This window comes from Entelurus aequoreus, linkage group LG18, assembly GCF_033978785.1.
Source record: "Entelurus aequoreus isolate RoL-2023_Sb linkage group LG18, RoL_Eaeq_v1.1, whole genome shotgun sequence".
NCBI lineage: Eukaryota > Metazoa > Chordata > Actinopteri > Syngnathiformes > Syngnathidae > Entelurus > Entelurus aequoreus.
In genome coordinates, this window is record NC_084748.1 from 30,993,522 (window position 1) to 31,008,547 (window position 15,026).

Here is a 15,026-nt window from a genome sequence, read left to right on the forward strand (position 1 = left end):
TGTAGGGGGAAGAAATTTGGCGTGACAGCGTCAACAAGACGGAAGCAGTATGTTCAACAACACAAGGGCGCCATGTTCAAACTGCTTCATCACAGCTGTTGACGTTTTGTTTTTTGTTTTTTGTTTGCAATGCCAAACAAACTGAAACGAACTAAAAGGAGTCTCCGGAATAGTTTGTGTGGTCATGAAGAGCAACGTCAAAGAGTCGAGCCTATGCCGTTAGTTTTAGTCGGCGCGACATCGGCTAATAGTGTATTAGCATGTCCGTCAAAGGAAGAAGCATACTTGACCGAATGTGACAGGAGCACGAACGACGAGGTTAAAGTCGCAACAACGTTAGTCAGTAGCAGTGATGGACGTCCTCCTCCTCACAGTGAAGATGTTACAGGAGTGAGGCAGAACTTAGCATGTTTAACTTCATCATCTCTGCACAGTTGTTTGATGGACATCCAAGCGTCCAGCCCCACATTCCCGGTGCAGACTGTGTTCGCAACCCTGCAGAGGAAAGCCAGGGAGAGGCTAGAAGATTATGGACGAACAGGTAACAGCTTTAAAGTGGTTTGATTCATTTGCAGGTTTCCCAAAAGTAAGTACAGTCATATTGTTTGACTAGGCTTGGGAATGTATTTTACAGTGTATATCTTCAATACAATCCATCCATCCATCCATTTTCTACCGCTTGTCCCTTTTGGGGTTGCGGGGGGCTGGAGCCTATCTCAGCTGCATTCGGGCGGAAGGCGGGGTACACCCTGGACAAGTCGCCACCTCACCGCAGGGTCAACACAGATAGCTAGACAGACAACATTCACACTCACATTCACACACTAGGGCCAATTTAGTGTTGCCAATCAACCTATCCCCAGGTACATGTTTTTGGCGGTGGGAGGAAGCCGGAGTACCCGGAGGGAACCCACGCAGTCACGGGGAGAACATGCAAACTCCACACAGAAAGATCCCGAGCCCGGGATTGAACCCAGGACTACTCAGGACCTTATTAGAAATGTATAGCACAATAAACAACCACATATGCACTTAGACCTGGGATGTTTAAACTTTTCCCACTGAGCGCTGCACACTGAAAAACATTTTGATATGTTTCATTCTTAAAACCAATACAATGTAATACATAGATTTTTTTATAACCTTTAGAGCTGGTCTCAAATTTGGTCCTGAGATCCAGAAGATCTCTGTCATATTAAAAAAAAGGATGTTGATTGATTGATTGATTGAAACTTTTATTAGTACCGTATTTTTCGGAGTATAAGTCGCACCGGAGTATAAGTCACACCGGGCGAAAATGCATAATAAAGAAGGGAAAAAACATATATAAGTGGCACTGGAGTATAAGTCGCATTTTTTGGGGAAATTTATTTGATAAAACCCAACACCAAGAATAGACATTCGAAAGGCAATTTAAAATAAATAAAGAATAGTGAACAACAGGCTGAATAAGTGTAGGTTATATGACGCATAAATGTCTGCCTGGTATGTTAACGCAACATATTATGGTAAGGGCGTGGAGGGGTGGGTTAAGCCTGGGCCCTGGAGAGGGGGTCCAGACTGAGGCCAGAGGGGGGGGAAACCTCATAGCCATAGCACACATAATCATGTGTGTAAAAGGAGAAACATCCAAGAATGCAAAGTACATTAAAAGAGCAGAGCTGATGCAACTAGCCACTTTTACACACAGCCACAAAAGTAAAACAACAACAACAACAAAAAAACGAAACATATACACTGTGGTGGCCTCAGCAGTGTTCCACACCATCGTCTGCTAGGGCGGGAGGAGCATGGCCAGAGACAGGAGCAGACCCAACAAAGCAACCAAGAGAGCCAACTCCACCCTCGGTCGCCCACCAACTCTCGGCCAGTGTGCATGGATGAACGAGGATACGTCCAAGGAGACCGAGGTGTCTGATACCTGCTCATTCAGCCAAGACACTGTGAAGCTTGTCCGTCCCGGCGCTTAGCCCAGTCTCTCCAAACGGACTCTGGTGCGGCAGAGACCCAGCAGCTGGTCTCCATGGCCAAAAGGCTCCCGGGAGGCAGAACCAGAAGTTCACAAAAAAGCACCGCAGTAGTCACGAAAGTGCCACCTCTTGTCACACAGTCCCAAAGGGTCCCAAACCAAAAGGCCAAAAAAAAAAAAAAACACATGAAAACAAGAGGGAAACACCAGGAACACAAGAGGATGACACAAGAGCACAGAGCTCCTGCCAACAGCAGCCACAACAGCGGCGCTGTTGTCAAAACCCTATTTTTTATGGCAAAAACAAAATGTGCAATATTTTCCCTCCCAAAAATTTCAAAGAGGAATATTTCCTGTGGAGTAATTGGAGCCTTACATAGATCTATAATTCATAACATCCTTGATTTTAATTCAATATTATTTTTTGAGCAATGATATTTAAAAAAAAAAAAGTCCCACTAACTTTGTTGGGGATTCAAAGGGGCATCACTCATAAGTAATACATTTTATTGGGGATCCAAAGGGGCATCACTCATAAGTAATACATTTTATTGGGGATCCAAAGGGGCATCACTCATAAGTAATAAAAATACTGTAAATCAGTTTTTTTTTCTACTAGTTTCAATGCTAAAATATAATATATAAAGAGCAAATTCAGACTTCTGTCACTTATATGTTTTTATTTTTTGTTTTATGCGCTTTTTATCATTGGAAACATTGTTTTTTTTATGGCAAACACACAAAATGTGCAATATTTTCCCCAAAAAATATTTCCAAAGTGGAATTTTTTATTTAATCTAGGTCAATAATTCACTGATTTTGATTCATTAGGATTTTTAGAGCAATGAATAAGCCTGCATTGCAGATTTATGTTATTAGTCAACATTGCAACTTTTTCTGGTTACATTTCATTTGTTTGCTTTTTTATTCCACTTTTTTAGTTTTTTTTTTTTTTAATAGTAATATTTAGAATGTGCTGCGGGCCGTTAAAAAATGGCCAGCGGGTCGAAAATGGCCCCTGACTTAGACATTTCAACATGTCCAAAAAGGAGTAGTGTTGCCAACTCCTCAGTAAGAAAAGTAGCTATTGGCTTTCTTAAAACTCGTTCGAAGTCACTAGATGATGTCATCGCCTCATTTGCATAATTAATTAAATAGACGCTGTAGGAGAGAGGAATAACATTGTGGAAGAGATAAAAAGTACATTTGAAAAACTCTATGATATTAAGTTTCTTCTGTTGACTCTTAGTCGTTTATTGAAATCAATTTGTTCTGCATTGTTAGATGTTAAGTTAAGTTAAAGTACCATTGATAGTCACACACACACTATGTGTGGTGAAATTAACCTCTGCATTTGACCCATCCAAGGTATCAAATTTGATCAAACGACTAGAGAGTTGTGACATTCACGAACAAACCAAATCTATTGACGGGCTCAGTATCATGAACAATTGAATTGGGACGTTGCAGCGATTTATTTGTAGTGTGACAGTGAAGAAACAATTTATATTTACATCTCGCTGTATCCATAAATAATGCAGCTGCACATTGTTTACAATCTATTGCCCTAACAATTCCTACAGTTATTTTAAATAGTTCCATCGATGTTGAGATATTTTCTCTGTATCCATATTAGCAAGCTGACAGTCATTTACAGTATATTTCCTTAGGAATTTGTCTAATCTGCTGTTAAACTTTTTTTTTATATATATATAACATTGGATAGTGGGAGTATTGAAACTGGTCTTTAATTTGTAAATCGGTTTGTCTCCTATCAGAATTATTTCAGCTTAAATTATTACTTAATTTTGTCTGTGAATTTTCATGTTTGAAATGATAAGTTTCTTATGTACATTAATGGTTCTGATATTCCCTTGATGACTTTTTCAAAATGATTTTCATATCAATTACATTACAACCAGATGTTTTAGATTCACTTTTGTTTGCAACTTCTAATACCCTAAAGGTTTGGTACAATAGAAATTAAACTTTATAGGATATACTTTAGAGTCGTCGGTGTCGCAGCTTGTAAGTTCTATCCAAGCATTTCCCTTTGAGAAGATAAAATGCAATGTCTGCTTTAATGTGAGCGTGAAAGGAGAGAACCATTTGAATTGTATTTGTCGACATTCAGATGAGAAGAGGAAACAAGAGTTGGAGAGCTGTGAGAAGGCCTCCAAACGCCTGAGATCTAAGAACGTGACTGCCGTAGGAAGTTGCGTTGCCATGGAGACGACTGAGCCCAGAGTGAGCAGACTGAGTCGCACTCGAAAACTCAAGCAGCAGGTTGTCGCTGAACATAAACCAAGTCACGCAGAAATGAACCAACCAAGGGATGTCAACCAAAACGGTACATCTATTTGTGATAAATCCCATGGTTAGTGTTTACGTCTATGAAATATCATGTGGTCTACTGTAGATACTGGCTGTGACAATGTGCTGTGGACGGACAAGTACAGTCCTCAGTGTGCTGGTCAACTGATCGGGAATTCTCTCCAAGTAAACAAGTTGCACAGGTAGGTCGACCATCACGAACCTACCCCGCCAGATTTATTGTAGGAGTGGAAAATAACGCTCCTCATATTTTGTTAGTTGGTTGAAAAAATGGAAACAACGAGCTGACTGCGATGAGAGGAGGCCGGCAGAACAAATCAAACCCAACATAAAGAGCGGCGGGACTGTTTCCACTGAAGGTTGAAATCAAAAATAAATTTCTGTTCATATTAGAACTTCTAAAGTTTACCTCAGATTGTTTTAGAACAGGGATGCATCAAAACTGATCGATCGGCAAATAAACTGCATTTCTTACACTGTAAAAAGTCAGTGTTCAAAAACAAGAAAAAAAAAATACAAAGTTAGGGGTATTTTACTTGAACTAAGCAAAATTATCTGCCAATAGAACAAGAAAATCTGGCTTGTCAAGACTTTCCAAAACAAGTAAAATTAGCTAACCTCAATGAACCCAAAAATACCTTAAAATAAATATATTCTCACTAATAACAAGTGCACTTTTCTTGGTAGAAAAATTAATGGAGACGTTTTTGCTCAATATGTTGAAAAATATTCTTAAATTAAGTAGTTATCTTGACATAATGATATGCGCCCGGCATCATGATTTTTTTTCATGCTTGAAATAAGAAATTATTACTTTAAAGAAGTAGTTTTATACTTGTGAGTGTTAATGACACAACTTTGCAACAGTTGATGTTCTAGTTTCAAGCATGTTTTACTCAATATAGGTCATAAAATCTCAGCAACAAGCTGTAATATCTTACTGAGATAATTTAGGACCAAAACACTTAAAACAAGTAAAACACTAACATAAAATCTGCTTAATGAGAAGATTTATCTTATCAGACAGAAAATAAGCAAATATCACCCGTATTTGAGATATTTAATCTTACTTAGATTTCAGTTTTTGCAGTGTAGTATGTTATGTTTTGTTATCATGTACCGTTATCACTGGAGGACGAGTCACACGTGAGTAAGAATAAGCCAGGAGCTGGTATGCTAATTGCTAAGTTAGCTAAAAAAACAATAAACTTAGTAAACTTTAAGAAGTGTAGCTAGAAACACGTTACAGCAGATATTAACAGGAAACTAACAAGTAGATTATCAGTAATTAGTTCAGACTAGAAAGAGGACCACAATTGTTGTGCTCTGCTGGTGTGTTGGTTGTCTACCATGCATACACAACACATATGGGAAGGGTGGATTGTTCTCATGTACACATATGGGAAGGGTGGGTTGTTCCCATGTACTGTAGATTTTAGAGTGATATAGATAAATATTTACATTTTAAAAAAATCATTTTTGGGCATTTTTGTTAATGTTTACAAACTGGACAAAGAAGGATTTTGAGGGTAAAAAAATAATTATTTAAATGAGTAGTAGATAGTAGTTTTGGATTCTGTTCAGTTATCGTGTGCCATTGACTTAGTTTTGATAAAAGTATTGTATGTACTGAACCAGAATAAGGATCTAGTTTAGCCTCCTAAAACCCAGACTCTTGTTACATTTTCAATGTATCTTGGCTATTTGGGCTCTTTGGAAAGCAATGAGTATAAAAACAATAAAAAGTTGGAAGTTGCCATTGGAACTTTTTAGAGAAGGGTCTTGCTGTAGATACTCTAAGTTGCGCAGACACTTAAAGTCACACTCACTCTAAGCTGCGCCCAAAGGGGTGACGACAACAGAAGTGAACCGTGTCTCAAGACATGCCCACAGTGGCAATGAACACGAGAATGGACACTGGATTTGTAACGGGATCCAAGATGGCATTATGGTTGTTATGATTTCGGTTGTTGAAGATATTGCTTTCTCGGCTGGTTGTCTGCAACTCTAACCGTAACTCTACCCCCAACAAAATCCTAAAACCTAACCCTAACTTATTTTCAGCAGTATTTTTAAAATTTATTTCTGATTCCCGCGTTACGCATTGTCTCTCCAGCTTCACTTCCGTTGTCGTCACCTCTGTAGGCACGTCTTTAATGGGGCCTCGGCTTTCCACTGGATGTGAAACCGCCATGGCACACGCATGGAGGCGGAGTCTTTCCGTTTTATTAATTTTATTTTATTTGACCTTGGGGAACATGTTTTTTTTGCCGTACTAGAATAAGACGAAGCGTATGTAGAGTTTGACTTCACCGTGACTTACGGTGTTTTGTTTAATGTTAACAAGGATACAATGTTATGCAGAGGTGTGCTTGTAGCAATTTTTTAGAAAAATTTAACTATTTATAATCGCGGTGGAAGTGAGGGTGGGTGCAAAATATTTCCTTCTTCCTAGGAGTGGCTTAACAGAAAAACATTGAGAAGCACTGCCATAAATCAATTATAAAATTTACAGTTATTCCATTTGATCGGTATCAGTATTGGTATCCCCCGATCAATATCGGAATTGTCAGCATAAAACCCTGATCAGGACATCCTTCATTTAGAATACATTTTTCACAGCAAATAATCAGATCAAAACTTTAAAGAAATATTTTTTAAAAATGGGTTGTCCACTTTTGATACCAAGATGCAAAATCAATGAAACACTAACTATTATTAACTTTAATGACGGCATTAATCAGAGCTGCGCAAATTACTTATAGAAAAAAAATATTCAAATAGTAAGGAAATAACACCTTCATTAATATAATTAGTTAACTGGAAAAGTGATTGTTTAAAAAAAAGTGTAAATATGCGGACACATTCGGATTCAGCTCCGTAGTGGCATGTGCTGTTGAGATGTTTTACGATATTGACGGCTTGCAATTTTCTACCAAAATGCTAGTAGGCAGTGTTTTCCTGAGTGAGTAGCCATCATTTGTTTGGGAGCAATCTAGTATTCTGTCAAATTGTGCTAGCAATAATGAACACTTGGCGATTGAAGCGGCCTCCAGATAATTGACACAGACATCAGTGCATAATCATTGTCAGTACCTGCTTTGTAACGTTTGAAGTAGTGATTAGATTACACGTTACTGGAAACTAATAACGATGTTAGTAACGTCGTCATTACTTTGTAACGCTCCCAACACTGGGCATAGTTGGCACAAAGTGATTTGAACTGCATGTACTGTATTTTACACATTCATATTTCTTATGAGTGTAAAATTAAGTTAACTCCTCACAGGAACGGTAAAACTGGACTCCCATTTTAGCCGTGAGTCTATTTACTTTCGGGTATAGATTTTTAAAAATATTCCTCCCATTTTTTGCTATCTTCACTCCCTCTTGTTGTACTGCCTAAAAGCCAATGAAAAAGCTATTGACAGGGTTAATCATTTGATGTTTGCGTTAGATTTGTTAATTTTGTTTGCACAACGACACAGCTGATTCCAAATGTCCTGTTGTAGATTCATGGGATTGCGGTGACTTCCAGGGTGAGGCTGGCTCAGAGCAGCCTACGCCGTGTAACGCTATGCTCATAACCGGGCCTTCAGGCAGTGGCAAGACTGCGTCCGTGTACGCTTGCGCTCGGGAGCTTGGCTTTAAGGTCCCCCTTTTAAAAAAAGTTTTGACTCATTACCCGACTCATTCAAAAATGAATTTAAACGTAATATTTCACCGCACAGGTGTTTGAGGTGAATTCGTCCTCACAGCGCTGCGGCCGTCAGATTCTGTGTCAACTGAAGGAGGTGACTCAGTCGCACCTGGTGGAGACAGCTGGGAAGGACCTGCTGAAGCCAGCTTACTTTAACAACAGCAGCAAAGGAAGCAGCTCTCAAAGGGAAACTTTAGCAGGTAAGATCTGGGAATTCAGAGAGAAACTGGGTTTTTATTTTTTTTATTTCCTACAATATTTTGTGTCCATCTACAACCGTGGTAACCAACCTTTTCAAACCCAAGATCCCTGGTCTGGTCAAGATTTACCCCTGCTTCAACTATATATAACAGCACAGAAGCAGGGGTTGGAGGTACAAAACGCACTCGGCGACTTTTATTCAAGGGGGCGTTCCCCTTGAATGGAAAATAAAGTTTCTTCCCAATCGGGGCTTTCAAAACAAAATCACACAGTAGGTTCACTTTACCCACTTATTTCCAATAGCACATGGGAGTGCTCTTTATGCCCTCACATGCAGGGCTAGTTTGACTACAAAGGAGACAGAGAGACGACTGTTAGTCAGATTGTCAAAACATGGTAAATGTTCGACGGAGGAGACCAGTGGAGTTCAGCCTACCGCCCGATGCAGGCGTTCCTTCTCTGAGGAGAGCCAGCGATACAGTGAGACAGAGCTCTGAGCTTAAATAGCCAACAATTGGATTGCCTGACTCAGAGCAGGTGTGCTGTGGGCAGGTGCTGACAATCATGCTGATTGTGGAGGAAATTTGGGACATACCTGCACTCAATGACACTACCCAGGCTCCGCCTCCTCCTGCTATGTTGAGCTCTGCCATCACTGTGGCTGCTGGCCCTGTGGGAACTCTCACCTGATCGGGGGTTTCTAGCCGAGACTCCACAATATATATATATATATATATACACACACATAAAGCTTTGTGTTGTTATTATTCCCCTGTGCCGCACTTTGGGCACCCCAGCTGTAGAAGCTAACTGTTCATGGCCACTATAGTCTTAGCACTGTACTATATTTGTTCATCCCATGGTCACAAATGGTATATGATCACATGGTTGTCTTACATCAGCGCCGGAAGTAGTAAAATCAGCTTTTCACCTAACGAGTTTATCTTGTGGGTCAAAGAGGGGATAAACGGGGAAGTCCTTCCTTAGGTGCTTCCTTGTTTTATCATACATTACTGCCTTTGCACATTTCAATGTTTACTTTTGTATATGTAAATCAACACAAAATCCGTACTTTGGAGCAATGTTCACGGACTCTTGTATTTGGCTTGTTAGCTTCCGAGCGATGATGGTCGTGGTGGAGGGAAGAGTTCCATCCATCCATTTTCTACCGCTTATCCCTTTCGGGGTCGCGGGAGGTGCTGGAGCCTATCTCAGCTACAATCGGGCGGAAGGCGGGGTACACCCTGGACAAGTCGTCACCTCATCGCAGGGCAAATACAGATAGACAGACAACATTCACACTCACATTCACACACTAGGGCCAATTTAGTGTTGCCAATCAACCTATCCCCAGGTGCATGTCTTTGGAGGTGGGAGGACGCCGGAGTACCCGGAGGGAACCCACACAGTCACGGGTAGAACATGCAAACTCCATACAGAAAGATCCCGAGCGCAGGATCGAACCCAGGACTTTCATATTGTGAGGCAGACAAGTGGTTTGATGTTAAATGCTGGAAAATCTCCAGAGCGTTGCAACAGTCAGCCTTAATGCATTGTTGCAGCTGGAGGATTTTTGTGCACTTTATGCCATGCGCCTTTGCGAGACGAGCGGGTGAAGTGTGCCGCCGTGCTCGGGGAGGGGGGAGCGGGATGAGAGGCTGGTGATAGAGAGGCGAGGCGTGCGGGCGTGTTGAGGGGTTAAAATGCGTGCCTGCTGGTCATTCTTCGGGTGGGTGTATCACTGATGTCATATTAATACATATTTATTTTTCTAATATTTTTGCGTTCTATTGGTGGGGTCCCAAAGATCGACTGGTTGATCGCGATCGACGGGTTGGCCTTCCTTGATCTACAACGTACTAAACAACACAGATGTGTCATTTATCTATTAAAGACTCAACTAATACCACAACTAGATTGTAATCAAACATACAGCTCACATTCTTTTCCCTGCTCGTGTCACAAGTTAGCAGTCATTTGTTGCTAGGCAGAATTTGTGCCCTAGAGGCCAAAAAAGGTCATATGCTGTCTTGACCTAAATATAAGGCAAACCCTCCTTTGGATACCACCGCAATAGTTATGCAGTTCAATAAATAAGTTATGCAGTAGTAAGTTATTGCAATGTCACTTTTATGACCATATACAAGACACATTTATCTTTTTAAAAACAAGATTTTTGTTTCACATCAGTTAAAAAGTTAGGTAATCATCATTTTACTGTATGTTTGTTTCTAGGTGCCATTTTGGGTGGATTTGGGATATATATTTTAATGCATTCCATGTTTGATTTTGTGCTGCAGATATCGATTTAGTAATTGACTAATCTATTAATTAGTTTGTTCGATTAATCGAGTAATCGGATAAAACACACTTTATAGCGTCAATGTGTTTTTTTGGGGAAAATAGTTGAAATAGAAAAGTTTCCTGACTTTCATAACCTTTTATTCTTTTTTCTGATAAATGCACAGCAACAACATTGAAATAACACTTTTAGTATGTGCACATTAATAAAAAATAAAAACTCACACATACAGACATGACGTCGGCTTCATGCATGCTCTATTAGAGCGGCCGTGCGGAAAGTATGTCAGCGTATTTAAAGTTCCGGGCACTCCATGCGGTTCGGATTTTATAAATTTTTATTAATTACACTCAAACAATTAATCGAAGCAACATAATATGAATCAAAGCTCCTTTATAATCAAATTCATCGATTACATTTTGCTGCCCTAGTTTGAGTAAATCTGCATAATGGAAACGATAAAAATAAAAAACGATCTGCGAGCCACAAATGGAATTTTGTTGGGCCATTTTCAATTCAAGTCAGAATTGTTGCTGAGTCCTGTATGTGTTAAGTATGTGCTTTGGTAGAAACTAATGAGGACACATCTTAATAAAATAAACACATAATAAACCTTCAAACATTTTTGTCTTTAACAGGAAAATTGTCGGCTCCCAAAAAGGTGAGACAAAAGTGTGGACGCCTCAGACGTGCAAGAAAAGAAAGTCCAGCTGCAGTCTCTTTGAAAAACTTCTTTAAGATGAAGGCCAAAGCAGATCAGCTCTGTAGTTTGTCGCCGTCTGAGACACTAGAGGATTCACCTTCAGGCTCTCATCAAACAGTACAACAGATCAAAAAAGGAGCCATGTCGCTGATTCTCTTCGAGGAGGTCCAACTTCATCACAGTCATGCTTGAAAATGTCATTTGTTAGCTTTTGGCGGTGTGCATGAACTCTGTCTCTGCAGGTTGATGTTCAATTTGAAGATGATGTCGGCTTCCTGGCAGCCATCAAGATGTTCATGGCGACCACTAAAAGACCAGTGGTTCTTACATCTAATGGTAAACACAAATTTAGACCTCCATTACCAACAGGCCTAATGCTGTCGCTTAAACTGCAGTGTTTCAAACTGGCCGTCTACCCATATCATCCTCAGATCCGACTTTTCGAAAGAGATTCAGCAGCAGCTTGGAAGAAGTCGTTTTCAAGACACCGTCGGCTGTGAGTTGCTCGCTTTACTCGCCTGCAGCGACTCGAGCAACTCTCACAGTTGGAAGTATTTGTTTCCACAGATGCACGTCTGCAGTTACCTCCAGCTGGTGTGCTTGGCTGAGGGCGTGAAAATGGAATTGGACGAGGTGCAAAGCCTCCACATGCTCACCAGGGGCGACGTCAGGCGTTGTCTCCTCCAGCTGCAGTTCTGGGTGAACAGCGTTAAAGGCCTCCCAGAGGAACATCCATGCTGTGCGTCACTCACACGCAACTTTATTCAAACTCAGCCTTTGAACGTCTAATTGTATTGTTTATGCTTGTGCTTTTAAGGCACTAATGTAGAGGGGGAACGCTGGATTTACCGTAGTGCAGGCTGCACTGCCAGCATGTTGGGTCTCCACCCTGTCAGACATCTTCTGAACCCTCTAAAGGTAAATTACACAACATTAGGAATATTGTTGTAATTGAAACCTCTCTGACTGATTATGTTAAAAACAAGATTATGCAATAACCATGAAACCAATTTAACTTGAAGAGTGATCAGCTTTTTGCTCTTACGGTGTGTTTGCATCGCAGCCTAGAAGCGCAGTGACCTGCTGTATCCAACAGATGGCGCTGTGGTGGAAAAAAAGCTTAGGCTATACTAGGATAGTGCTGCTTTAAATTGCAGTGCTGCTCCTCATATCCAATACTTCTGTCAGTACACTTTATTAATCAGTACCGGTACATGTATTAAATTCTCAAGGTATTGTTGAATGTGCTCAATAAGTAGACACACTGAAATGTTTTAACCAAGGTCTATTGAAAAAAATAAATAGACACACACTATGATTTCTTGGCAGAAGAAACTTTAAAAAATGTTCTGACTTCTTAATAGCCATATTTCCTTTATTTGAGGGTTAAATTAAGTTTATGTACTTTCGTTCTAATTTGTAAAGGCTTTACAGTGTATAAAAATGATAAAGCCAAAAACGTGTTGCACATCCAGTTTATGTGATGTCAGGACGTGTGTGTGTTTACTTCCTGTTGCAGACACCTTTGTGTCATATTATCAATAATTTTTGTATAGTGTCGTAGAATTTCTGACCTTTTGACCTATATTTCTTGTCTTTTAAGAATGTCCGCTCATTTTCAATTCTTTTGTATTTTGTGCCATTGAATGGACCAGTTGTGGGACAAAAGTGAATATTAAGTCGTGCCAACCTGTCTACAGAATGTGTTGACTGTCTAAAGGATTCGAGTTGTTATGGAACAGATAGGGAAAACAACAAGACATTGACGCATTTAGATAACAAACAATGACGCACAAGAGACATATAAAAAATGGCAGAACACCGGAACTGGACAGTGATTTTGGCTTGTGTGTGTCTTGTTTACTCCGGAGTAACATGTGGTCTGTCTGCACGGCCAACTTAATTCAACCTGCACTTCTGATAATGGGTAAATACATTTGTTGTACTAAACTACTTTTGTTGCCTGTTTAAGCTTCGGACAATCCACTACACAAATTGGCGTCACGAACAGGATGGTTTAGAAGCAACAGGTCGACAGCCGCTCCCGCTCTCTCAGTCAGGCAGACAGTGTGCTGCACGCGCGCATAACAAGGTAAGCGTTTTGCTTAAAGTGTAAACATTTTCTGCCTGGAGAGAGCCGGATCGATAAGACTAATTGCTGAATCTATTTTTGATAAAAGATAGGTTTAGTCAGGTTCTCCAAAAACAACCTGGAATGGGGTAAATTATGGTTGGATTGAGTTGTTTTATATGTGATCATTTGTCTGTGTGTTTGTTGAAAACTTGTGATCTCTTGTTTTTAACAAAAGGGGATTGTTGATAGAATTTTGGTGGTTTGGAGTGTAGAAGCATAGACGATGTGAGACGAAAAATTTCTTTTAACCTCTTCATCCTCTGTCGTTGTTGGCAGAGGATGCTTTTTTCTGCAAGTACATTAGGTTAGCCGGAGTTGGACACAGCGAAATTTAAGGCAAGGTTGGCTAACTGGTGTGACATTTGGCCCACACAAATTTATGACGTCTATGAAGGTCCTACGTATCTGTCTATGTGGAAACTGCAGCCGGGTAAAAAGCCTGATATAAGGTGATCGTTCAGTGACTCCGGTAAAGGAGATCAACTGAGCCAAGTTGTCATGAATTTGGAAATTTGCTGCAGTATAGATGGATAGAGTTAAGGGCCCCATATGGTAGAGCCTTGGTGAAACTATATGGACTGACCAGACACAATGTACTGTAGAATTGGTGGGTGATTCCTGGTGATTCTACAGCGCCTTAGGCTGGTTATCCGTGTTGGTCAGGAAGGAAAAGCAGGGTTTGCTCCGCTAAACGGGTTAATCGCCGTTATATGAGTAAGAATGACCTGCGTGTGTTTGTTAATGAGACGGCCGATTCCACAAAAGCACGCGTGCATTAGTTGTTTATATTGGTCCGGACCAGGGGGGCGTGGTTTGTGGGATAAGTGTGTGTGTTTTTTAAATTTATATATATATATCTGCGTATTGTAATAACATTTGTGTAGCACCTGCAGGTTTTATCTGTGTTATTCCCCTCTTCTGAAAGGCAAGCATACCCCCCTCCACCTCTCCTCCTCACCTCCCTCACGCTTTTGTGAGAGTTCCCTCACGCTTTTTTCGCATCCCCGCTTCTTTTGCAAAAGTTGGGAAATTGTCCAAAATGTGTGTGCGTGTGAGAAAATAGACAAAGTTATGTACAGAAAACACATGAGTGAATGATCCATCCATATAATTATTTTCTTCCGCTTATCAAGAGGTTGGATCGCGGAGGCAGCAGCCTAAGCAGGAAAGCTCCCCCTCTTTGGCGCTGCGAGCGAATTCCAGTCATTTGAATTTGTTTTTAACTATACTGGTGATTGTGACTGTGCGATATTACAGTTGTTTTACACTGTGCGATATTACAGTTGTTTTACACACTGAGATTTTGAGTACGGGAAAAAAGGCTCTTGCTCGCTGGTAAATTCTCTGTGAGAGTGACTGTGTGACGCATATAAAGAAAAAAAAGAAAAAGAAAAAAAGGAGTCTCAGCTGGGAGACATTTTGAGATAAGAGTGTGTCAGAAGTGGCGAGGCTGTGTGAGTGTCAGCTGTACGAGGCATTGGGCCGAAGAGGAGTGACACTGTTAGCATTGAGCTGGGTTAGCATTGTGTTAGCATAGCATTGAGCTGGGTTAGCATTGTGTTGGCATAGCATTGAGCTAGGTTAGCATTGGGTTGGCATAGCATTGGGCTAGGTTAGCAAAAGTTTGCTTACTGAGGCATAGTAAGGCTACGTTAGCATCTAGCTTGGCATTACTAAGTGTGG

The 15,026-nt window shown here is 40.5% G+C and overlaps 1 protein-coding gene across 3 annotated transcripts in view; it reads left to right on the forward strand.

The window, feature by feature from the left end:
- The window catches only part of LOC133634020 (ATPase family AAA domain-containing protein 5-like), a 24,227-nt gene continuing 9,201 nt past the window's right edge, over positions 1 to 15,026 (forward strand). For 2 of the 3 annotated variants that reach the window (XM_062026920.1, XM_062026922.1), the window contains exons 1-12: positions 1 to 541; positions 4,104 to 4,319; positions 4,389 to 4,485; positions 4,562 to 4,662; positions 7,816 to 7,955; positions 8,035 to 8,203; positions 11,145 to 11,374; positions 11,452 to 11,545; positions 11,641 to 11,705; positions 11,777 to 11,948; positions 12,027 to 12,127; positions 13,182 to 13,301. In XM_062026920.1, coding sequence (XP_061882904.1) covers positions 130 to 541; positions 4,104 to 4,319; positions 4,389 to 4,485; positions 4,562 to 4,662; positions 7,816 to 7,955; positions 8,035 to 8,203; positions 11,145 to 11,374; positions 11,452 to 11,545; positions 11,641 to 11,705; positions 11,777 to 11,948; positions 12,027 to 12,127; positions 13,182 to 13,301 — 1,917 coding nt within the window. In that variant the 5' untranslated portion in view covers positions 1 to 129. The remainder of the gene's footprint in view (positions 542 to 4,103; positions 4,320 to 4,388; positions 4,486 to 4,561; positions 4,663 to 7,815; positions 7,956 to 8,034; positions 8,204 to 11,144; positions 11,375 to 11,451; positions 11,546 to 11,640; positions 11,706 to 11,776; positions 11,949 to 12,026; positions 12,128 to 13,181; positions 13,302 to 15,026) is intronic. The other variant, XM_062026921.1, reaches the window with a different exon arrangement.